Source organism: Phymastichus coffea, unplaced genomic scaffold (genome assembly GCF_024137745.1).
Source record: "Phymastichus coffea isolate CEN01 unplaced genomic scaffold, Cenicafe_Pcof_1.1 PCOF00004, whole genome shotgun sequence".
NCBI classification, from domain to species: Eukaryota; Metazoa; Arthropoda; class Insecta; order Hymenoptera; family Eulophidae; genus Phymastichus; species Phymastichus coffea.
Window position 1 is genome coordinate 13,585,859 of NW_026706815.1, and position 27,089 is coordinate 13,612,947.

The 27,089-nt window shown below is 37.6% G+C and overlaps 1 protein-coding gene across 1 annotated transcript in view; it reads right to left on the reverse strand.

The window, feature by feature from the left end:
- LOC131666832 (protein dachsous) overlaps nt 1-27,089 on the reverse strand; it is a 213,788-nt gene that overhangs the window by 179,863 nt on the left and 6,836 nt on the right. Inside the window, exon 2 of the mRNA XM_058939805.1 lies at nt 3,453-3,633. Within this exon, the coding sequence (XP_058795788.1) occupies nt 3,453-3,570 (118 nt within the window). The 5' untranslated portion in view covers nt 3,571-3,633. The remainder of the gene's footprint in view (nt 1-3,452; nt 3,634-27,089) is intronic.

Genomic DNA, 27,089 nt, shown 5'->3' on the forward strand with positions numbered 1-27,089 from the left:
ATCACCTTCCTCGCTACCTACTACATAATCTATCCTTGACATTCCTCTCGCTCCTATATATGTTATTTCTCCCTCTTCATCTCCTTCTTTTCTCCCATTCATTATCACTAAACCCATTTCTCCTAACCATTTTATTATTTCTTCTCCCTCTGTGTTTAACACTTTGTCCTTGGCCTTTATTTCTTCTAGGTTTTCTTCTGTCTACCATTCTCTCCTTTCATTTCCTGTTCTTACATTGAAGTCTCCTCCTATAATTATTGTTTTTCCTTTGTTTTTCTCAATCTCTTCGCTTAGGTAAGTTTTCCTAGTTTTTCCTAGTTTTTCCAATCTCTTCGCTTAGGTAAGTTTTCCTAGTTTTTCCTAGTTTTCCTTCATAGTTTTCCTTTTTTTCATGTTGCATATACACCGTTGCTATCATGTATTTCTTTCCTCTGATCTTTATTTCATCTGCTATTACCTCACTTGTACTTTCTTTCTTCCATTCAACCTTGCTCATCCCTTTGCTCTCTCTTACCGCCATTATTCCTCCCCCTATTTCTCTCTCCCTTCTTCCTTCCCTTCTTGAGTCTCTCCACTCTATGTTATACCCTTTCAGTTGCTTCTCTGCCCCAGTTTTTGCCCCTTGCCTCTTCACCCAAGTTTCTGTTAGGCCTATTATATCGAATTCCCTTACATATTCCCAGTCGTCGTCCTCCATGCTCCTAATCTCCACCACGTTCCAGAATAGTATCTTTATTGACTTTCTTCCCTCTCTCTCCCTTCCCTCCTCTCTCTCTCTCTTCCGCCCTTTTTCCTGCCATTTTTCCCTCCTTCTCGCTCCACCACCATTCTTCTTCCTTTGACTTCACCCTTTTATACCACATCTTTACCTCTTTACCTTTACTTTTTATTTCTCTCACTTTTCTTCTTACTTCTTCTCTTATCTTCTTCTGCTTCCACATCCAGTCCTGATCTATGATGCGCATCTAATTTGACATATCTTTTTTCCTCTTTCTCCCCGATCCTCCCTCCTCGCTGTCCCTCCTATTCTTCTCAGATTCGCTATCCCCCTTTCATTTCTAGTTCCTCCCTTAACCAATCCTCTGCCTCTCTCTTCCTTCCCATCTTACCCCCCCCCCCTCTAAGTCTGTCACAATTATATTGTTTATCCTGCTTTCTCTATCCATTTTTTCTCTCATATACTCTATTTCATCCTTATTGCTTATTTCTGTTCCTCTTTGCTCCTCGTTTCCTCCTTCCATACTTACTTTTAGTTTCACGCACTCTTCTTCCAACTAGGTCATCCTCTCTCTCCATTGTTTCCGCAGTTTCTTTTCTCTAAGTTCTGCCTTTTCCCTTTCTTCCTTCATCTCTTTTTTCCTTTCTTCTCTCTTTCTCTCTCTTTTGTTTTATTCTAACTTTTCCTATTTCTTTCTCCCATCTTTCTTCTCTTCTTTTCACCTCTGCCTCCATTCTTTCCATTTTCTCTATTATTTCTTTAAACGTTTCTGTCCTTTCGCTCCTTTCTTCCTCCCTTGCTTCTCTTAATTCCCATATCTCCGTCAGTATTTTTTCCATTATATTTTCTGTCCCACTATTTTTTCCCACTTCTCTTATCGTGTTATCCAACCCTTCTCCCCCCCCCCCCGTTTCACTTTCCTCACTTTCGCTCTTGTATCTTTTGGCTTTTCTCATTTCTCCTCTAATATTCTCCCTCAGCCCTTCTTCGCTCTCTTTCCCCCTCACCCCCTTTACTCCTCCCTTCTTTTCCTCCTCTATGCATTTCTTATTCCATCCTTCCATCTTTATCTCTCATTTTTCCGGCTGTCACAAACATTTCTTTCACTAACTCGTACGCCTTAATTCGCCTCTCTAATTCTGCGCGTGATCCCATCTTTATTCCCTATCTTACCTTTTCTGTCTTCGCCTTTACTTCTTACCGCCCCTCCTCTCTACCTGCCTTTCCCGCTTCCTGATTTTCTCTCTTAACTTCAACTTTTCTCTTTTTTTTTTCCTCTCTCTCTGCTTTTTCTTAATCTTCTCCAAACCTCTCTCTCTCTCTACTCCACTTCTCTTCCACCTCCACCTTCTTTCCACCTCTATCTCTCCCCTCAAACACTTTTCCTCTCTAACTTTCTCACCAAAACTCGCACTCACAACCAAGACACGTCCACATCCCTCCACGAGTCAAAACCCGCTCTATTTTTCTAAATATTTTTTGTTAATTTTATTGCCCGTAAAATGCCACTGCGTCCAACAATAACATTGTCTTAATTTGAAAGTATCAAAAGGTCTATCAATATTAAACTTGGAATAGATATTTAATATTTCAGATATTAACTATTTACCGTGATTATATTCAATGACCGGAATCCCTGCCAGTTCAAAATCAATTCCATAATTATATGTAAAGCTAAAACAGACTGTATCTTTTCTCCCGCAATATTCTTATATACAAAGCGTTTCATCGGTATCTCAGGCTACTGACGAGAAGGTTAGGAGTTGCTCGTAACGTTCGTACCATCCAGAGGTCGCCTGAGTCTCTCCGCGCGAAGATACGAACATAGGTCGGATAATTTGGTACACACCTCGTATATGTACTTTTTACGGTATTCATGTATAAGTTGTGTACGTATCAGAATATCAATTGAATTATAGGAGTGCACCAACATTGTCACATCAACAAACTTAGTATGTAGTAGTAAATTAGTAGTGTAAAGTAAATGTAGTGATTATTTATCTCGTCATATCCTGTATATCAAATCATTAAGAAGATCTTTTGATAAATTTTAAGAACTAAATTCCTAATCTTTTAAAGAATTACTCATTATTTTGTCAGAACTATTCATACCAGAATTTCTTTTAATTTATTAAATTTCGAAAAATTTTGTTTTTTTCTTTTTTTTTTGGGATATTAAATTTTTATTTTAAATTTCCAAAATATAAATACAGATTTTTAATCAGTAACCTCGAAAACCTTTGTTATCTATAGCATGTATTGCAGTAAAATATGACTTTCAAAAGATTACAAAGTTTTTAATTTTTGATCTAAGAATAGTTAAAGAAAATATTTCTGACTTTGTTAATTGTTAATTGATAAGATTTCTGAACGAGGTTTGAGATACGTATATTCTTTGTTACATTAAGGTAATTCTTGATTTTTTAAAATTATTTTTACTTTTTAATAATTCTAAAATAAATACATAGAATACTGAATTTTTAATTTTTGTACTAGTTTTATAGAAAAAATATTTGCTTCCATAAATTTGTTCTTAGTAGGGGAAGGTTTATTTTGAGTATTGAAAAGCCGGTCATTTTTCCGAAAAGTCTAGAAAATTGAATACTCGTAAATGTATGTCAAATCTAAAACAGAATGAAAATATGCTAAATTTTTCGACGGGCTCTAAAAATAAAGGAATAACGTTTTATTGGTCGTTTTATATTTAATAATGGAAACATGAATAAGAACAAACCTCTATCAGTGGCAGCAATAACTAACTCATGATAATCTGTGATCTCTCTGTCTAAAGCCGCTCCCAAACAAATATCACCGGTATCACTGCGTATTATGAACTGTTCGGTTACAGGCATCTCTGGTGCAAGTGTATAATTGACTATGGCATTTACGCCGCAATCTGGATCTGAAGCTCGAACCTGAAGATACACATAATTAGTAAAACAAAAATAATTGTATTTAAATTGGATTCATATCGACAGAAATCACACTGAACAACAAAAGTTAAGGTCCAAAATGTTTAATTCAAGTAAATATAATATTATTATATATTTTTTGTCGTAGAAGACGAAAAAGATCTCGGTTTTTACCGACTTCAAAAAAAGGAGAAGATTCTGTATGTGGCATGAATTATTTTTTGTTTCCGTATATTTTTTAAATGGTCCAACTGATTTCAATATCGACGTAGATCTCATTAAAAAACTATTGTAACGGGGTGGGTACCATTTAATTAATTTTATCCGCGTAATCGTATTGAAAAACGCACGTAATTACCTATGTTCAATACGAAAGTCGGAGAGCAAGAGGAAACAGGTGTCAGTCAACTAACTAACTACGGGAGTGAAATCAATACGGAATAAACACGTCAAAAGTACTGGTTAATATCAAGGTCGAAAACTCTTTATTATACTCCCTGAATGTTACACTAGAATTAGCCCGCGTGTTTATGTTTACAGTGGCGCTCGCACGACGACGACATACAGAGTCGGATCGCTCGCCGCTCTTCGTTAGCAGAGCTATTACATGCACGCTTCGCTTCGAGTACGGAAAATTAATTATCATGCATGCAATCGCGGTCGCGAGATTAAGCTGGCCAGCTTACCTTTTAGCAGTCTTGCGGTGAACGGATGAGCAACTCGCACTCTCGTAGCGGTAAAGTTTGTCTGTTCTTTTCGCGGATCACGAATTCGCACGCACGTGGTTTCGCCCTCGATGGTGAAACCTCACACACCCACACACTGGATTCCGCAGGGAATGACGCTACTTCAGCTGGCTCAGGTCTGCACTCTGTATAGCTCGGTAACCACTTTTTATTAATCTCTGGGGCACGTACGGACAATCAGGTCGCGAACCTCAATTTCTGTGGCCTCCGTATCGATAGTTGATTCTTCACTTTTGGCCAAGCGTGACGATGGCTAATCCCTCACTAGTTCATTTTCAATAGCGCGCGTTCCGCCTCGTCGCGAGCCGAATTCCCTCATTACGTATTTCGTCTCCCGGTAGGTTCTGCCCCCGCGGACAGTCACTAGGTTAGGCTATTAGCGCTAATATGACTTTTACCGTCACAGCCCCCTTCTAGTCTGGACCTATGGGTTCCTCGACGATAATATTATTAGCGCTATCCCTTCCGAGGTGGAATGGAGAAAGGATAATAAAGGGTCATAGTCCATGTGATATTTCAAGCAATGTTTACTTGGAGAGAGTGTGTGTGCGGTCCTGCCCACGGGGGCAGGGAACGTTAACCTGGCTGGTCTCGCCGGTTTCTCCTGGCCTTCATCGTCCAAAGGGGGACGCGCGCGTGCCTCCCATCCCAGCCTCTCCTGGACCAGGTCGACGTGTTGCCGCACACAAGGACAACGGTCTGTGCGGGTCACTCCGGGGTAATGGCACACGTTGCACCCTTCCCACTGAGCGCGGGAGAGCGTGCCCCGTGGGAGGCCTCGTTCTCTGGGGGTCAGTGGCAACCCGTTCCGCCGGTTCGGGACGGACCATAACGGCAATTCTACCGTAGGGTTCTCACCCGTGGACCCTACCACAAGATTAATGTGGATGGGCCCCGTTGCTTGACCCCCGTTGCTGCCGTCTACATTAACCACCAGGTTTACCCCGCACGTCCGTGGGCCCTGGCGTCTCTTGGCCTCCAACCCGGCCCTCGGAGCCGCTGGGCTGGCTCCGATGACCGGAGGCTGGGAGAGGCCTATGGGTGTGTCATTCACCGGGCCCTCGAGGGCCTGGCGGTGGCGACGCTGGACCTCTTTCAACGCCTGCGCGAACTGGTGTCGGCGGGACACCACCTGACTCCAGTGTTCTAAGTCACTGGGGCGATGCCCCGCGGCCGTATACGCGTCGTATTCTGCGTATACGGCTCGTTGGAGGGTGTTGAGGGTAGTCTAGCCTTGTTCGACCTCCCTCAAACCCTCCACGATTTTCTTCCAGGTCCGTTCGCCAGGCGAAAATGCTTGGCTAGTGAACCTGGGGCGCCAGGTCGCATCGCCGAAGGTCGTCTCCTCAGTCTGTTTCCCGATGGAGGTTGGTGGAGCTCTCATCGGGATTGCAGCCGCCGTTGCCCCCGGCAAGTGGGGTGCCTCGTTTCGTACGACGCCCTGGACAGTCGAGGAGGGCAATGGTTCTTCACCTGGGAGTTCCTCGATGATTACGGATGACGAGCTCGCGTGAGCTCGCATCCGTGCTTGTTCTTCTTCTTCTTTCTTCTCCCCCAGGAGGTGCAGGGCGGCGTGTACGACGCCCTCGACGACGGGGCTCAAATCTAGTCCGATGAGGGCGGCCGCCGCCTGCTCGAATTGCTCGAGCGTGATCTGCATCCTGTAATCATCCCACACATCAGTATTTAGAATATTTTCCTCGGGTATCGAAGGTGGGGGCCTGTTCGGCTGCCCAGGGCCTTCGTCGCCGAGGCCGAAGGTGGGGTCCTTGGCGTCGGTATCCCAGGTCCTTCGATCGCAGGGCCTCATGCGTCCGCAGTCGGTATTCTCGGTGGTCTACCCCTCTTCCTTTTTTCGACGATGGGAAGGGGAACACGTGTATTCTGTCGATGTAGTGTAGTGTGTGTGGTTAGTGCATACTTGCGAGGTCTCCCTCGCGGGTGCTTCTCCGCGTTAGTTGATGGGGTGGTTATTGGGATCTTGACGAGGGGATCGGGAGGGATGTAGCGAGGGGGGCTCGAAGTTGTCGCGTTGTCATTCCGGAGTGGGTCACCTGAAGTGTCGGCGCATCCGTTTCCGCGTATCATCGCCTCGCTCGCATTAGGCGGGACGCTCGTCGCCTTAGTTCCCTCGGTGGTAGAGATCTCGTCGTCATCTCGTCGTCGGGTCCCATCATGAATAATCAACAAACCAAGGTATGTGGCCTCAGGCTTGCAGAAGACACTCTTCTCTCGATTAATCGAGAGGCCAGCCCTACACAACCTATCCAACTCGGTTTTAAGACGTTGTGGGTGATCTCCGAATTTGGACGATACTACGATGATATCGTCCAAACAGGCGAAGGCGAAACCGCCAAGCTCGGGTCCGATCACGCTATCTATCAACCGTTGGAAGGTGGCGTCGGCGTACGAGGGACCGAATGGTATTCGTACGAACCGGAGGTGTCCCAGTCCGGGCACAGTAAAGGCAGTGATATGTCGAGATTCGGTCTTAAATGGTATCGTATCACCGACCCGAATCTCGTGTTCGATACCTGTTGCACGTCCCAGTCCCACGGGGACCTGCGATAAGGCCTCGCCGATGGTCCTCTGCAATATCGCCCGTTGAGAGGCTGTTACCTCGGCTAGTCCGATAATAGCTAATCTCGGACCAGCCTTCAAACTAGCTACCTCTAGTTTCATCTTGGTTTGTGATTTCTTGAGCAGTAATGTATCATCGTCCGGATCAAGTACTGCTCTAAATAACCTAATAAAGTTCACTCCTAGGATACATTCATCGACGAGGGTAGGGAGGATAGCTACTCTCGTCGGCATCGTTATCTTCCCCACGGTGAACGGCAACATGGCGTGACCAACGATCGTTAACTTACGACTGTCTGGTAGTCCTGCTGTACCCGCGTGGGTGGTGTCCAATCTGACGCCTAGCACAGACGCTATCTGCAGAGCATTACTACCCATGGCTGTGGTGGAAGCTCCCGGATCATAGAGGGCCCGTATCTGGAAGTCTCCTATTTTCACCGGCAGCCACCAACGCGTTTCCTGTTCCGGGGAATATCGGGAAACAGTTTCGACGGCTCCACAGCTTTGCTCCTTGTACACCACCTTGGTTCGGACAATCGGAGTTTCCATGGGATTACCTTTCGACGGTTTATCTGCCGCTACCCGTGCCCCCAAGGGCGTGTGCGATCTATTCGCCACCACCTCGGCCGGTCCAGGGTCTTGGGCTTTACTAACGTCGATACCCTTTGACGGTTTATCTACCGTTACCCGCGCCCCCGAGGGCGTGTGCAATCCATTCGCCACCACCTCGGCCGGTCCAGGGTCTTGGGCTTTACTAACGTCATTACCCTTCCACTCCGCGTTCACTCTACCGCCACGTTCATCATTGGCGTCACCAGGGGAGTTCTCGCTCTCGTCGCTCAACACGCACGCTACTAATGGCACGGGCTGTGTTGACGAAGGCCGCGAGACCTCGTTAACGGGGTTTGGGTTAGGGGACGAAGGAGTGGGGTCAACCCCACCTAACCACTCCTTTCCTCGTTTCCCTTATTGCATTGGGGGCAGTACTTCCTGCTGTACCCCAGTAAACCACACTCGATGCATTTGAGTGGCTTAGAGAAACCCCTCTCTCTTCTGCGAGGAGCTTCCGGCTTCTTAGCTCGGTCCTCAGAGGTCAGGCGAAGTTATTCTTCATCCCTTCCGCTACCTTCTTGAGAGATAGTAGCACTTAGCTCAGTACATCGGAGGGTGGATCCTTCTTTTTGCCATTAACTGCCTCCAGGCTCGGACTAGGTGCCGCTCCCGAGGGCGTCGGCGTGTAGACGATCTGGTGCGTCACCTTCTCGAGCACTTTCTCCATACGGTCCAACCTGTCGCTGACTTCTGGCTTATCACCGGACACAGATGCCACTTTACCTTTGCGAGGGTGGTACGCTAATTCCGGGTACAATGTTGATTGTGGATCCGGCACCACCCGTTCTATCCTTCGCTGGTGCAAGCTATTCTGTGCCGCCGTGGCCAGCGCGTTCAGGGACCGTATGGAGTTCACTTCGGACCTCCGTATTTGACCTTGAATGTCCGGGAGAAGGTTGGCGTGTAGCAGGTCCAACTGACTATCAGGCATCATCTTAGGGTTCAGCCGATTCATCAGGCCCATCATGTTAGCGACGTAGACGTTTACTGGTTCGTCTGGGCCCTGATATCGGCTCTGGACCTCCTTCATTAGACGCTGTTGCTACTGCACGCTGGTCCCGAACCACTTTCTCGCGTCCATCTCGAAATCTGCGTAGGAGAGTCATTCCTCCCTCATCGCCTCGTACCAGGTGAGGGCAGGACGGACGAGTAGCTCGGATACGGCTAGGAGCATATCGTCTTCCAGACAGGAAGGTGTCGATGCTTGCATTGCCCTCTCCTGAAAACCTGAGTTTCCATCCTCGGACAATGCGACCAACGTCCCTTGTTGTCGACCACGGGTTTGATGTGTGCTGGGGTGACCACATGCTCGGCGGGTGGTTGTCCACTTCAGCATTAACTCCACTGAGTTAATGCTGTCCACCCTCTCCGAAAGGGAGCGTCCAGCGGGGGGTCCTGTCGGTGGCCCCCGTGGGCCTCTGTCCGGGTCCAGCTGGAGTGCTCTGGGGTAGCCTGGTGTCGTAATGTTACGTGAAGGTGTCCTGGAATGCTACGCTCCTACGCGTGTTCTCCTGTTGCCGCGCTTCGCTGGAACTATTCGCATTGTCTTGCCGTATATTTCTGTTTTCGGCGTTTTCCAATGCGTTCATCCTGGCAGACAGGTCGTCCAGTTGGTCCTTTACATTGCTGCAGTTACTGTAAATCTGGTCTAACACTTGTGTTAGACTCGACACATTCACTCTCAGTGAGTCTAGCAGCTCTAGTTTCTTCTCATTTTCTCTGGACCGGAAAATGAGGTCTTGTATCATCACCGCGAATGCCGGCGGGAGTTGGAACTGGCTGCCATCATCAGCCGTTATCAGCCGTTATTAAATTAATACATTTATTACTGTTCGTGTTCTCGCCGCTGTCCTGGACATTCGCGATGTTTATCGCAGTTTTTTGTACTCGCGATATTATCTCCGCACTCTGCATCAGCTGGGCAAGCAGGTGTTCTCCCTCTTGCTCGGATGCTGTATGTTCCGCGCATAGGGATACTATCAGGTCCGAGCGTAAGGCGACCCTTTTTGCTGGATTGCTTTGCTGGCTGCCGACTTCCGCGAAATCTACTGCGGAGTAGTCGCCAAGCAACCAGGTCTGTAGTCGTCCAGCTCTCGAGAACTTGTTCCCGCTTGTTTTAAGCTCCAGGTGTTCGAGGTACTCATCGATTTCCTCCTCCTGGAGCGACAACACTCAGTTTTCTATCTCTGTTTGAGTGCGGTCCATTTTCCTCTGTTAGTTATTTGCGGCTAATTTCACGCGAAATTTACACGTTTCTTTACGCGTGGTGCGGGTACGAGTGCTGTACTACAAGTCCGTACGCAAGTAAAAAATTTTATTAGCCGATACTAGGCTCGTTCAAGGGCGTTTAATAATGTATCTGCCGAAAGACTCTTCGCTCGTTATTGCGCAATATAATGATCCTACCTATCAGGCGCGCTAACTGTTTGTTAGCGCGGCTGTGTTGGTTAGTATCTAAAATATTATATCGAGCGTTGCACGTAATCACCAATAACCGCAGCTAATAATATTAAAAAAAACATTTACGTTGAGACAACACGATATCAAATAAAATTATCAATTTGAGTTAATTTCGTTTGAAAGTTGCCGGTGTTAGTTTTCCTCGGGCCAACGGGTACAATATTATTGATTTGCGGCAACTTTCAAAATGTATTCGTGTTTACGTTTCTAAGAGTTGTTCGGTCGCACTCGCACGCGCTTACAGCTAATGTTTACAATTTTACGCCGCGGCGGGCCTTCGCAAGCTAACTAACAGGCTATGTTTACTATTGTGGCCTTCGATATCAAGTGTGCACAACAACACTTGATTGCCACCTAAGTCGCTGGTTGACTGAGCGGAAGGTCAATGTGAAGAACTGGTGTTTTGAACCTTCATAAACACCATAGGTTCTTTTGCGTTGGGCGCCATGTAACGGGGTGGGTACCATTTAATTAATTTTATCCGCGTAATCGTATTGAAAAACGCACGTAATTACCTATGTTCAATACGAAAGTCGGAGAGCAAGAGGAAACAGGTGTCAGTCAACTAACTAACTACGGGAGTGAAATCAATACGGAATAAACACGTCAAAAGTACTGGTTAATATCAAGGTCGAAAACTCTTTATTATACTCCCTGAATGTTACACTAGAATTAGCCCGCGTGTTTATGTTTACAGTGGCGCTCGCACGACGACGACATACAGAGTCGGATCGCTCGCCGCTCTTCGTTAGCAGAGCTATTACATGCACGCTTCGCTTCGAGTACGGAAAATTAATTATCATGCATGCAATCGCGGTCGCGAGATTAAGCTGGCCAGCTTACCTTTTAGCAGTCTTGCGGTGAACGGATGAGCAACTCGCACTCTCGTAGCGGTAAAGTTTGTCTGTTCTTTTCGCGGATCACGAAATCGCACGCACGTGGTTTCGCCCTCGATGGTGAAACCTCACACACCCACACACTGGATTCCGCAGGGAACGACCTACTTCAGCTGGCTCAGGTCTGCACTCTGTATAGCTCGGTAACCACTTTTTGTTAATCTCTGGGACACGTACAGGCAATCAGGTCGCGAACCTCAATTTCTGTGGCCTCCGTATCGATAGTTGATTCTTCACTTTTGGCCAAGTTCCCTCATTACGTATTTCGTCTCCCGGTAGGTTCTGCCCCCGCGGACAGTCACTAGGTTAGGCTATTAGCGCTAATATAACTTTTACCGTCACACTATTCTAGTGAATAATTTTTTTAAATGTTAAATAAGAACAATGATAAAAAGAGAAAGGTAAAATATTTTATTAATAGCTATGCCAAAAATTTATCAATAAATTGTTTATAACATAGTTTTAATTTTAAAGTATTAAAATTATATTATATATTATCAAATTACATATTATCAAAAAATATATTAATATTAAACTTGGAACGTATATGTAACGATTCAGATATTAACCGTTTACCTTAATTTATTTTTAATATCCAGATTCTCTATCACTTCAAAATCAATTTCATGACTAGTTGTTAACTACTTCTAGCGAGAAGGGTTCGTTTCATTATTGGTTTTATTTATCATGAATTTATACATCTTAGTCATGACACGTTTTAATATAAGGTTGAGATCAACATCTTCGGATAACCAAAGTCTAACTTGACTTGCAACGCCCGCCCTAAACAGTTGCGCGACAAAACGTTTTTCAAAAATTTAAGTGACTCGTAGCAAGTGTTTTCATATAAGTCACATATGAAGTGTAAAATAAACTTATTAGCATGTCTAATCAAAATTTAATATTAAAACTAGCGATAATGGCTACAAAGATGTATAAGTAGCCCAGAAACAATTGAATAATAAAAAAAGGCAAGCCAACATCAAAGACTACTGATTAAAAATTTTTTAACAAAGTATCTATTGAAATAACTAGAAAATTAAAAATTTTAGAAGTTAAAAAAGGAATCAGAACATGTAAACACAACGTCAGTAATGACGACAGCCCTTGAACTGCCAAAATTACCACTGATATTCGTAAGTGGCAATTTCCCATTCATTCGATCTTTCGTATGCATCCGCACTCACTTGTTCTCGTCATCCACTCGATTTCCAGGCATTCTTTCGCCTGTTTCCCTCGTAGGAAGCCTACCTTCACGTACGCTGCTATTGTTGTCCAGTTCTTGCCTAGTAGCATCTTTGCCACAATGTTCTCTGGTGTGATGTTGTCTATTTTCGTCTCCAGTCTTCGTCTCTTCATATTCCAGCGATCGCACACATAAAATGTATGCTCCGCAGTATATGCAGTCGGGATTGCTTACTTTTCCTCTGCCGAATAAGTATTTCCTGAAGTACCCGTGGTTAGTAAGGAACTTAGTCAGGAAAAAATACACTTGTCTAAATATCCTTTCCATCCACGGTCTCAGGTCATTGATCAGACGTCTCGTCCACGCGCCAACGTGTTTGTTCTCCATAGTTCGTTTCGGTCTGTAATTGTCCTATTTTTTTCGTCTTCCGCAGCTTCTGTCTTTATTATGTCTGGAGTTCATTCGTATATGCACTTCCTTGCAAGCATGTCGATCGGGATCACCCCAGCCACCACTAGATCAGACTCGGTTGAGACCGACCTACAGGCACAAGCGAGTCTCAAGGTACCCTGTCTCTGTACGTTCTTCAGTTGTTTACTGTATGGTTTTGATCTCCAGCACGTTGGCCCACACCTCCACCCTGTATAGCATGGTCGTCGTAGACATTAGCAGTTTTATCTCAAAGTGCATAAGTCCTCTCTGCCCCTTTTTTGGCTATCTCTTGTGCGTGTAGCCAGAATTTCAGCTTTGCATCTAGGGCCACCCCCCAGATACTTTACTGTCCTTCTAGTTGGTGTCTGTGTCTCTCCGACTGATATTAGAATAAGGGTGTTAATCCTGCTGCCGTGAGAAGGATGAGTTCTGTCTTAGCCAGGGCCAAGCTTAATCCATGTTTGATCATCCATCTGTTAATTCGTATTATCGTATAGTTCAGCAGCATTTGTGCTAATTCCATGTTTTATGTCGTTATGACTATAGCCACGTCATCAACGTAGGAGAGTAACTCAACTTCTGTTGACATGTCCAATCTAAGTAACTTATCATACAGTATGTTCCAAAGGTCTACACCTAGAACGGATCCCTCAGCGACTCCTGCAATGATCCATCTGGTTATTGTTCCATCTATCGTCACGTATCTAATCCATCTGTCTCGTATTTTTCCATCAGCCGCATCAGATATGAAGGGACTCCGAAAATTCGGAGCGCTTCCAGAATATGCCTCCACTTAGCGGTCTTAAAGGCGTTTCTAATATCTAGCCCCGCCAGAACAACAATAGGTCTTGCCCCGTAGTATATACGCCTCGTCCACGAGCAGGTTTCAGTAAAGATTGCGTCTACAGTTGAGTGGCCCATTCGAAATCCATGTTGTTTTTCCGTCAGTCTACCGTTTGCCATTATTGCATATACCATTCTCAGTTTCAATAGTGCTTCATACAGTTTGTCCGCTGTGTTCAGAAGACTCAGGGGCCTGTATGGAGACGGACTATTCCATTCTCCTATCCCAATATGCAGAAGTACCAGTCTAGCCGTCTTCCATTGTGTGGGAAAGATGCTTACCCGCAAGACCATGTTGTACATGTCTAAAAAAAATCCCGGTCGTGTTCCCGCGATCCCTTAGCGGATTTCCTCCGGGTTACAAATTTAATTCTAATTTAATACATATTGATTAATGTATTAAATTAGAATTAAATTTAATACATTAATTTTGCCTTCGTAAATATCGGCACTGTTGTCTCTCGGTCGTTAGTCACTTCGTCCGTCACAGGTTGGTTCAGGAAGACTCCATCGACTATTGCGTTCATGGTGTTTCTGTCCATTGGAAATGAAAGGTCTAGGGCCCGTAATTTCTTTGTGATAATCTTGCAAACTAATACCCAGGAATCTCCCTCCACTTCTTCGCATAATCTTACACATCGGCTTTTGCTGTCTCTTATTGAGGCAACCAAAATTTTTCCTGACGTCTTGTACAAATTCACCAATGTCTCCGCGTCTGGTCTTTCTTTGGTGTACACTCCTGCGACAAGATTCGAAGTACCTCCTTGCTGCAGCGACGAGCGAATTTATACTTGTGAAAGAGGCTCCTTTTTACGCTTGGTAGCCCCTACAACGCTATTTTCGACAACTTGCACAAACTTTAAACAAGCGATTAAAAGGCGAATTTAAAAGATGGTGATTTAAAAAATTAAATTGAAAATGATAAATTTTTTAGTATACATCGCTTCTTAACAAAAATCGCTTCTCAAAGTTATAAATGATTAAAGTTAATTGAGTGAATAGTATAAAATTTATAAAAAATTATTCGAATTTTTTATTCCAAAAAATTATTTTTGATACACGGAACATTATTCAAAATCAAAATTACCAATTTAACGAACAGCATTTGGATAATAATTAAATAATGAATTCGCAAATTATCTTTTTTGTTATTATAAAATCAACAACCATTTTCACTAATTTTACATCTATGTACAGTTGGATTGCTATCTCGTAACGTAATTTTAAATGCTTAAATAAATTATAAATTTTTAATTTATTGATAACTGTTAAAAAAATCGTTATCAAAGTGTCAAATTCTTGCTTCCCTTTCTTAATCCATTATCGCCGAAAAAGCCAAAAATCTTAACTTTACTTTGCGTTTATTTTTGAAGTACTTAAATATCAGGAATATGTCTAAAAATAACTTACTTTATGTTTCTGGGGTCGCTCTACAGGATTTTGAAGTCAAAATGATGATTAGATTTCAAGAAAAAAAAATATGACGACTTTTTTCGAAAAGAGCACTGAAAAATTTGTCGAGTAAAATTTAAAAATCAAATTTTTTATCGAAATAGCATGTTTTTATTCAACAAACATGAGCACAAGTTTGCACAAACATTTCAAACTTTCGAAATATGACCTATAAAAACTAAAGACTTTCGCGAAAAATTTCTAGGAACAAAAAAGTATTAAATTTGGCCAAGAAATACTCTCAAATTTTTTCAGATTTTTTTGAGACAATTTTCGACTTTTTGGAAAATCCGGAATTAATTCGTTAAAGGTTTCAATAATTTTGTTCTCAAAAACAAAAGACTTTAGCGAAAAATTTCTAAGAACAAAAAAGTGTTAAAATCAGTCAAAGAATACTATCAAATTTTTTCAGAAATTTTAGAGAAATTTTTGGAAAATTGGATTTTCCGGATTTTCGAATTTCGAATTTCGAATTCCGGATTTTCCAAAAAGTCGAAAATTGTCTTAAAAAAATCTGAAAAAATTTGAGAGTATTTCTTGGCCAAATTTAAGGACGTTCTCTTACCCGCAAAGGAGCTCAACATATAGTAGTATAGGCGACCGGCTTTTTTCTCTCGGCTCCGTATATAATATTTAAGCACTGCTTTGTGCGCAGAAGTATCGAAAGAGTCTTTTGCGCCGATTTACTCGACTTGGCAACACCGTCCGCACCTCGTGTTCTCATCGTATATTTAGTTTGTGTATCAACACAAAATCATGATCATGTGAGGTTAGGTGCCCTTACTTTTATTATAGTTTATTGAATTATTATTGAATAAAAATCCGTGAGTCAGCAAAAATGTCAAGTGACAACCGTAAGAAGAATGTATGTATGTGCAACGTGCTCATTCTTTAGTTCAAACTATCGATAACATTGTAATGCGCCGCGTGCCATACCGGCGCAACTGATGCGGTGTTGCCAAGTCGTCATGTTTTTCTCGCGAGGCCGATCGGAAGACTCACTAGTTGCAAGCTTTGAAACCATTTTGCTTAGAAGATAGCAGCGGTACTCCCTTTTTTATTATTGCAATTTGTTCCTTATGATCTCGAGAATGACATACTAGTTTTTTAAAAAAATTCAAAGAAAATTGGGTTTACAATCTCATATAACGTATCGTGGAATTGAGGCAAGCCTATCTATAGCGTGTTAAAGTATCAAACTTTGAACTTGAATATCTTAAAATTTAATACCGCTACCTATGTTTTTCTTTTTACCTACTTGTAGATAACGTTAAAAAGTACTGATATACAAAGTTTAAGGAAAATTCAAAGAAAAGTGATTTTTCAGAGAACGTCCTTAATACTTTTTTGTTCCTAGAAATTTTTCGCGAAAGTCTTTAGTTTTTATAGGTCATATTTCGAAAGTTTGAAATGTTTGTGCAAACTTGTGCTTATGTTTGTTGAATAAAAACATGCTATTTCGATAAAAAATTTGATTTTTAAATTTTTCTCGACAAATTTTTCAGTGCTCTTTTCGAAAAAAGTCGTCATATTTTTTTTTCTTGAAATCTAATCATCATTTTGACTTCAAAATCCTGTAGAGCGACCCCAGAAACATAAAGTAAGTTATTTTTAGACATATTCCTGATATTTAAGTACTTCAAAAATAAACGCAAAGTAAAGTTAAGATTTTTGGCTTTTTCGGCGTTAATGGATTAAGAAAGGGAAGCAAGAATTTGACACTTTGATAATGATTTTTTTAACAGTTATCAATAAATTAAAAATTTATAATTTATTTAAGCATTTAAAATTACGTTACGAGATAGCAATCCAACGATACATAGATGTAAAATTAGTGAAAATGGTTATTGATTTTATAATAACAAAAAAGATAATTTGCGAATTTATTATTTAATTATTATCCAAATGCTGTTCGTTAAATTGATAATTTTGATTTGGAATAATGTTATGTGTATCATAAATAATTTTTTGGTATAAAAAATTCGAATAATTTTTTATACATTTTATACTATTCACTCAATTAACTTTAATCATTTATAACTTTGAGAAGCGATTTTTGTTAAGAAGCGATGTATACTAAAAAATTTATCATTTTCAATTTAATTTTTTAAATCACCATCTTTTAACTTCGCCTACGCGATTTCACGACAAAGCTTGTTTAAAGTTTGTGCAAATTGTCGAAAATAGCGTTGTAGGGACTACCAAGCGTAGATCTTTCACAAGGATAAATTCGCTCGTCGCTGCAGCAAGGAGGTACTTCGAATCTTTCCTTGTCTAGCAGCGAGAGCACTGTTTACATGGAAATAAAGACTAAGTCATTTTCTAAGGTCGATTTTCATTATTCAGTGATTAACCTTGCTACTATTCTCTCTTACATGATAGTCTAAAAGCTCAACTCTTAAGACATTTTCTCTTGTAAAAAAAAGCAGCCTTAGACTATCCTCCTTTCCTAATCATATTAGTACAGCCTAGAGATTCGGCTAGCCATTTGTTACGGAGCTGTTTGGCCTTTCGCGGATAGATGCAACGAAAAAAATCAAAAATGACCCGCTGATTTGCGTAGCAAATAAATAAATTTGTATATGGGCAAAAAAAATTAATTTTTTATGTTCATTTTTTAAGCATAATAAACTTAATTTTAGTACAAAAAATATTATCTTCACGTTACTTAAAGCTTTTGCTATTACTTTTAAAATGGTATCAAGTTTTTTATTCTACGACTCTTTTTCGTTGAGATATAAAACTTTAAAGTTTGGAAAATTTCGTCTCAGGGTAGGAAAAAGTACGTGTCGGGCACCGTAAATAAAATAAGGGAATAAAATTATTCACCACAATTACATGAAATTTTAACTTTAATCCCTTATGAAAAAGTAATTAAAATTAAAACCTGAACTGAACTCAATTTGAATTCTCGTGGTCTTTATCACTTCAACCAATCAGATCACGAAAAAAATGCTTCTATATGACTTCCATCACTTTTTTATATAGGGATGGTCATTTATTGAAATGCAAACTTTTAACGTGTAATAAGTATAATGATTTTCTTGAGTCGTATTACTCTGTATTGTGAAAATGAATACCCTTTTTCTTTTGAAAAAAGATTCCAGAGAAATTAATATTTGTCATGACCATCAACAAAGTTCAAGGGCAAATATTCAATAATTTTGTAGTTGATTTACGTATGGATGCATTTAGTCACAAGCATTTACGAGTATACGTAATAATCTAGGCTTAGATTCTAGAACTTCATCAAAATTGATTTAGGGAATTAAATGTATATAGTATAGGAAGAATTCAAAAGTATTTTTATAAAGATAATTGATAAAACATTTGAAAAAACAATTATTATAAATTAAAAAAAATTGTATTAATTATAAGATTATTATTATTATTATTATTATTATTATTATCTGTATATATATAATAATTATCATTGCACCTACACTAGATTTCTCCAATTTTAGGTTTTAAATTTTTGATATCAATTTGAATATAAAAATTCATATTGAACATAAATAACTTTTTAAAACAAAACAAAAAAATTAAAAATAGTATAATTATCGAGGTATTTTACTACAATATTTTGAGCCAAGAAATATTAGACGAAGAATTTCGACAAAATTAGAAAACGGATATTGTCCTAGTATTAACAGTGTGACTAGACCATCTACAGGAAACAACAACAAAAGTACCTATATAGATAATTTCTTCATAAAATTAGAAAACTCAGATTACAAAACATACATACACAGTATGCCCTTCAGTAATTATTAGCTTATTTTAATGTCATTGAATAAAATTTGAAAAAATCAAACACAACCACCAAATAATAATAAAATAATTAACTTTCGGAAACTACAAAGTGCTACCAATAACATTAACTAGAATGTAATAGAATCAATCACAAATTCAAATGAAGTATCTAAAAAACTAATCGATAATATCAAAATATGCACGAAGAAAGCACAAATTAATAATAAAAATAAAAAAACAATGTGCTACTAAGAAAAAGTATGGATAACTAAAGCAATACAAATTTCATGTAAAATGAAAGAAAAACTCTAATAAATACGGAAAATAATATGCATGATATTTTTTGTTAACTAAAATAAATGAGTTTAGTTGGAATAAATTACTATATATAAAACATCATGAAAATCTTGAGATGCATGTGAAGCGTAATGGAGACTTCTATTTTAAAAAGTAAAGAAAATTAAATTGGGTAGCTTTTAAATTGAGGTAATTTTAAATTGAGGTGTAGCTATATAATATATTATTTAAATAACATTTATAGCTAACAATAAGCAATTCGCAGGCTATTCCGTTATTAAATTTTATGTGGTTACTAATTTGAATATAAATGTAATTAACTACTAATTTGCTAATTAATATCGATGGATGTTGAACATTTCAAATTATAGATTTTGTTAAGTATGTATCGTATTGAAGAATTTTTAATTTTCCTGTTAATAATTTTGATTTGCTTCAGGTATCAAACATAAAAATTAACATCACATAAATAAAAGATAGGCACGTCAATCTCATCTACTAACTAGCTTAATTCTAAAATCGTTTTGAAATATGCAACTGATTGATGCTACTAACTAAATAATTGTCCTTACTAGACAATTGTGTCTTGGACCATACTGGTTCCCGTTATAAATGACAGTTAAAGTATATCTAGTGTTTTATTCTAATGTGCGCTTTTTTTTAATGTAACAAGTTTGTATCGAGAATTTAACATTCGATTAACTTTTTTGCCTTGAAAATAGCGATAGTCAATGTCACCGAAATGTTAGCAAAATTTTTGAAGTAAATGTTAGCTTAAAAGGATTCAAAGGGAAAGATTATTTTTCAACTACCCAACAATGTCTGCTCAATTACTAATTGAAATATAAATTTTTAACTTTAAATCCTATTGTTGTGTTTAAAATTTTATTAGATTTTATTAAGTTTTTTTAAAGCTTTGTAAACTTGTAATGGTAGAATGACAAGAATTGAAATCTGACTTAAAAACGTGATCTTATTTTGAAAAGCAATAGTGAAAAAATCAATAATATTTCTGCGTATGCACCGAGGTTTTCAATGCAGATAAATATATACTGAGCCATTCTATGCGTCCTGTTGATAAACTAATTGAATGGAAAACTGCATAATTATATTAGAATGTTTACACTCTTTGCTACAGTTTTGTTATTCTTAAGATTAAGTTACGGTCAACAAATAAGCAAAGCGATAGAGGACTCTCTAAGCAGAAAATTTTAGTTCGTTTTTTTTGAATAACCAAATTTCGGTTTGAGGAAATAAACGTTTTCAGTAGATACTTGTGCAAGCGCAGGCAAACAACTTGGAAAGTATGTGCTGTCGGTGCAGATGGTGCAAAGAGCCAATCGATCGACCGGTCTACGTATATATACAAGTACGAAAACTGGTCTGTGGAGGGACGAAGAAGACGAGCTGTGGCGGCGGCATTCCACGGAGCCCATATTAATTATACACGAGACCCTACGATGCCACACGAGTTCCAGCTACTATATGGTGAAATCTCTCTTCCTTGAGAGAGAAAGAGGGAGAGAGAGAGAATGAGAGAGAGAGAGGCAAGCTTTCATCTCCCTTTAAAGAAAGAACAAGAGAGAGGGAAAAAGAATAGGGGAAATATAGAGGCAGTTAGGGAGTAGGTAGACGAGTAGCAGGCGGATACAAAGGCGATCAGCCTCTACATTTTTCTCTAGCCGTTGAAAGAGCGCTGTTATAGCTGAATATAATCCACGACAAAGGCTTCTATTCTACTTCTCTATTCCTTTTTTTACTTTCCTCCTAGATTTTTATTAGACTTGTCTAGAATCTCTCGATAACAACACGCTAATTGAACTCTGACTAATAAAACTACCATCCACTTGTACAATTCACCTTCTCCTTCTTTCTACATTTACTACATTATGGCATTTGATCATAAGATAGCTTCAACTCTTGTAGCTCCTCATTCCGTACGCAATAATACATACAACATTGATTAAGGAACGTATGATGCCTAAAACAAAGGAGATTATTGACTGTTTCTCGTGTGGCAAGATATTATTTTTTGTAATGTGGTATCAAATTTTGTTCGCCACTGTTACGCAGGTGTAATGTGTCTGAATATCGCAACGTTAATTTTCAACGAAAAAAAAAAGATTTTCTAGAAATAATCATTAACGTTTTTAGTCGATTATAGTGACCTTATTATCGATATAAAACATCATTACAATGATTTAAATAAAAAACAACCCTCGTAACAGCCCTTCAAGATATCGCCCATACTGGGCTATATGACATACTGCAAAGGTAAGTATTATAATATGGTAATCCATGTGATAAAGACCGTACATATAAATTTACTAGTAGCAAACATTTATAATATTAAAAAAAATGTTAAAATATACTCATAATATCTTTTCCGATACTCAGAATCCAAACCTTCCCCCAATATAAAGGGTGAATAGGGCTTATATAGATATTCGCCTAATTTAGAGTTTTTAACAATATTTTGATAAATTTGATTGCCTGAAACATATTGAAAAGGAAAGTAAGTGCTAAAAAGTACCTACAAGATTTTTGCTGATGATCGGAAATCTATACTTCCCGCTATAGAGGGTGAATAGCACGTCTGTCGATGTTCACCGTTTGTATCGTTTCAAACAATGTTTTTATCAGGTATGGAACGAGAAGTGACACATTATGTGATAACTTCCTTTTTTCAACCGAACCATCCAAAAAAATAATGTTGAAGTTTACATCGTGGCTGCATAAGAATTGTTAAATTTCTTGTAACGCCGTACTTTTGAGTTTGATAATATGATATGTTTGATTTTCAATGATAGTAGGTGACAAAAATAGTAAAAATAAGTTATTATTTACGATTTTCATTTATAATAATATATTTTTCTAATTTTCAACAGAACACTAACACCACCGAATCGACCGCTACGCATAAAATAACGGAAATTCACGTAACTTAAAAACGTTACATTAGGTAAAAATTACTTTTTTAGTTCCATTTATTATCAGTTAAAAAGCTTACATAAAATTATTAACAAAATATTTTATATGGAAATTGTCGCTTCTTATTATTCTTATTATCAGACGTGAACGTGTGATTTCCAGCGCAACAAGATTAATTAAGAAAATCTCCACCCCAAGCATTTGTGTTTCTGCAAAATTTTATTTTGTACATTGTCTTGCAATAACAAGAACTATAAAAAAATTAAAATTAACATTTTTCAAAATATGCATTTGTTGTGCTTCATTCAAATCTTACGAATGCCGAATAAAATCTTGTAAAAGTGCAGATGCCTAGGGTGGATATTTTTTATTGACCACAATATGTTGAAAATTTTGTGGTCGCCTCTGATTAATAAGACACGACGATTTTCGAATGTGTAATTTTGTTGATTTAACAATCCTTGCGCAGCAACGTTGCAAACTTCATGATCATCTATAGGGGTCGGTGTAAGTGATGCCGACGAGTGAAACTTTTATCAAACAATAAGTTCTAAACCATATTTAATAAATAACCTCCGTTAATAATTTTATTTTTAGATAATAAAAAATTATCAACAATAAAAACATGACATTTTCGCTGACGCAAAATGTATAAATGTATAGCGATGTGTGTAAAGGCTGCCGAAACCTATTCCAAACGTTAATGATAATCATACATTTAATAAAATAATACAGTTCGGCTTGTATATTTTGTATAATTATAAGTTATAATCATCTAACATCAAAATTAATACAAGTACGTATAACACGTTAAATATGGATTAGCTTGGGGGTGATTTTATAAGGTTTTTAATATAGCGAATAACTCTTAGTATATACACAATATCGGCGTCTCAGTCAGAGATCCACCGCCATCTAGTAAAGTAAAGTAAAGCAAATTGCACAAAGCGCAGTTCGATTCGATTATTGGCCAAAAAATAATCGAAGCTGTAATAATCGAGTTTCAAAATAATCGAAAAAATCGAATAATTTGTTAAATAATCGAATGCTTATCGATTAATCGAATATATCGAACATCACTACTCTTTCGGCTACCTTCCCTACTCTATCTATAATATCTCTATGATTTTTAACCGACATAATGCATCATATGCAATGTTTACATCCGTGAACTGAAATCAGTAGAAGTTTGATATTGTGTTTTTGTTGAAAAATGCCGTCGTGTTCAGTGAAATTTTGTAATAATCATAATAAAAATACAAGAGATACTAATATTCACTACCACAGATTTCCAAAAAATCTTGAAATACGTAAAAAATGGCAGAAAGTTTGTGGTGTTAAGGAACTTAACCTCGAAAATGGTTTGTTTCTTTACATTTATTTTTTGTTATTTTTAAAACCTTATTTTAGAATAAAACATAAATACAATTTTTTTAATAACATGCATCTGTTTAGTTCACTTTGAGGAGAGTTGTTATGAACAAAGTCCTTCTGAAACTCATAACAATCCTGAACAAACTACATTTCGTAGATTAAAAAAATTAACAGTTTCAACGAAAAATTTAGCTCAAGATGAAATATTTTCTAACAGCATAGACAAGAAGAAAGAAAAAACTTCAAGGTAAATTTAAATGATTTATGTGTATTTAACGAGCAACATTATAGCAGAATACAACTATCATTTAATTAGTACAAATTTATAAAATTAATAAATAATAAGAAATGGTTTTCAAAATATTGCTAATATCTTTATTATCTCGATTATTTCAGATGTGGTAGAAAAAGAAAAATCCTTTCAGACATCACCCAAGATTTATTATTAAATAAAATTGCAAAAATTGATGAGAATAAGACTCAATCCAATTCTAATGTGACACTTCTTGATGTACTCTAAATAATGAATTCTGTGGGTAAGCTCACTCGCCAATACATTTTTCTTTCATGTTTTTATATCAAGTACATTTTTGATATCATGTAGATTAAAATGTTATATTTTCAGTAATAATGATTTTGGAGAAAGCTCTGAAACTAGTGAATTTTCATTATTAAGTGAAAGAGATGTAAATAAGATACTCAAATTGTAAGTATCAAGTTATGACAGCTTAGGTGTGTAAATGAAATTTTTATTTTTATCTTTCCAATTAAAAAATAAACAATATATTATATAAATACATAATTTATTCATACTTATTTTAGAAAAAACAAAAGATCATTTAATCTGGAATCAGAGTTTTATAGTTTTGAAACTATTAATGAAAAAAATAGATTGAAGTTATTTTCAGAGCAAGAAAATATTTCTAATGATGGCTGCTCAATGGAACATGAAAATTTGTCTTATATAATATTTTTATGTTACCTGTAGAAAGATATTTTCAATTTTCAAATACATTTGACATTTTGTAGTTGTCAAGACTTAGCACAGCTATCACATAAGAATTATTCAAGTATGAATGATATTACTGGTTTTAAATGATAAATTTTGTAATGATGGAAAGAAGGGAAATAGTGATAGATGGAAAATCACTTAATTTTAATTATATTACTGGTTTTATTGAATTTCAAACAGATTTGAACGAAGGTAGAAATAATGTCGAGATTGAATCTCAGTAAGTAATATTTATAAAGTATGTTTGTGTAGTTGCTCCAACAAGCTACGTAAATTACTGTACTAGAATTTTTATTATTTGTATTGCAAAAAGGAGAAACGCTTTGGTACTACTATTTTCATAATACTATTTTTTTTGTTACACAGTTTGAGCATTATTTATAATTATTCATTTATTTTTGCAGTGAAGAAATAACAAATAATAATTGCATTTCTTTCACCCACAGGTTTAGTATCCATGAAGACCAGATTGAAAAAAATACAAATCATCACTTGAGTGCCTTAAAATTAAAAAATTTATCCTTAAAAAAGGAAAACGAAAATTTAAAATTGAAATCAGATAATGTTGAAAAAGTCCTTGAAAGCTTAATTAATGAAAATATCAATTTGAAACATGAAAATCATAATTTAAAAAATAAAAATCAGGCTTTCAAAGATGGTGTTGTAAAATTAACCAAAAAACTTCGTTTACAAGAAAAAGAATATCAGAAAAAGATAAAGAAAAAGTTATATGAAATTTTGAAGCCAGTATTTACAATAGGACAAATAAATAAACTGATGAGTCCACACAAGAGAATTAAATGGAGTCAAGAAGATATTGCATTTGCTATTGCACTCAGGAGCGTATCACCGAAAGGCTATAGATATTTAAGAAAAAAGAATCATCCTCTATCATCTTTATCCACTCTTAGAAAGCGAGCCTCGACAGTGGATTTTGAACCAGGAGTTTTATCATCAGTATTAAAAATAATGCAGTTTAAGAGTAAAACTGAGCCATTAATCAACAGACTGTGCGTACTTTATTTTGATGAAGTTTACATATCTCAAAAAGTAGAAATAGATCGCAAAGAAAAAAATAAAATTGGACCTCACAAAAGAGTACAAGTTGGTATGGTCAGAGACCTATTTAGTAAGTGGAAACAACCTATTTATTATAATTATGACACTGCTCTTACCGACTCAATTGTCAATGATACAATTGGACAACTTTATATCGCTGGGTATATAGTAGTGGCATTTACAACAGATCTTGGATCAACGAACACTACTGTATGGAATTCTTTGAATGTAGGCATCAACGAAACCGAAAACTGTTTTTTCCCACACCTGCGAGACCTAGAGTTGAAAGTATTTGTCTTTGCAGACACACCGCACTCGATCAAATTAATACGAAATCATTTCCTCGATTCTAGATTTCATTTTAATGGAATCAATTTAGAAAAAAGCTGCATCGATTTGAATGAAACAGATATTGATGGATCAGTACGAGATTTGAAGATTCCGCATAAATTAACACAGAAACATTTAGATTGCAGTGACTCAGAGCGTCAAAAAGTATCATTGGCAACGCAGCTTTTTTCACACACTACCGCTCAAGCGATAAAATTTGTTGGACTGAACAATTTCTTAAACAGTAGTAACTGGGATGATTGCGCAAATTTCTTTGAAGTTACAAATGACTGGTACGATATATTTAATAGTAAATTCAAACATGGTAAAACCAAAACATCAAGCGGCTATGGTATAAATTTAGACGAGCAAAATGAAATTTTAACAGAAATGACTTATTACATGAAAAATATAAGAGTTGGTAATCATAGAACTATTTTGCCATTCCAAAAAGGAATTATATTGAATAATACATCACTTCCTCAGTTGTTAGCATATTTAAAACAGAATTACAGCACAGAATACTGATATAAAATATCTTTTGACATCCCGTTTAAATCAAGATGTTATAGAAAATTTTTTTTCCTATATTAGAGGTATGGGAGGGGGCCACGACAAGCTATCAGCATTACTATTTAAATATAAATTTAGACGATATATATTAGGTAAACATAATTCTGATTTGTTCGTTGAAAATTACAATAATACAAATTGATTAATTGTTCTCTTATTGACCTAATTAATTTATATTCTACTTCTCCAATATAAAATTTAATTTTTATTATGTGTGTTCTATTAGTTTTAATTATACATGTAAATATTTTTTTATAAAAATTCATCATTGCGTCACGAACCGTAAAAGATAGTAAATATACACGTAACAATAACAATACTACTTCAGTATTATACATGCTGAAAATATGATAAAATAACTGCAGGATCAGGTGCGTTAATTAGTATTTAAAATGTCATGGGTGTGCTTTTACATGATATTGCATTTTTGTAGTAATTTTATTCATTAGTGAAAAATGTACATGTATAGAGCGTTAGATATAATGTTCAATCATGTGTGGGTGTGCGTGCGTGTGTGTGTGTGTATGTACATATTTATTATAGATCTTGGTGACCTCCCTGAGATTCAAATAGTAGCTGAAATGATCAAAGAAGAGACTTTAATGTTTATAGCTGGTTATGTAGCTTATCGATTTAGATCAAATTATCCAGGACTCGGTCAGCCCACTCGAAATATGCCAGCTACAAATCCACCAACATGGTTATGCCAAGTTTCACGAGGCTCTCTTATCTACCCAGGTGAAGAACTAATTAATGCAGCAAACATTTTGGAACCTATCTTTAATCAATTTCATAAAACATCATTGTCAGTTAAAAGCTTCATTTTTCAAAAAGTTGGACATTTAATAAAGAAAAGAATTATTCAGGACATGGTAATACCAGACACAGTCTTATTATGTCGAGTTCGTACACGAACTTATATC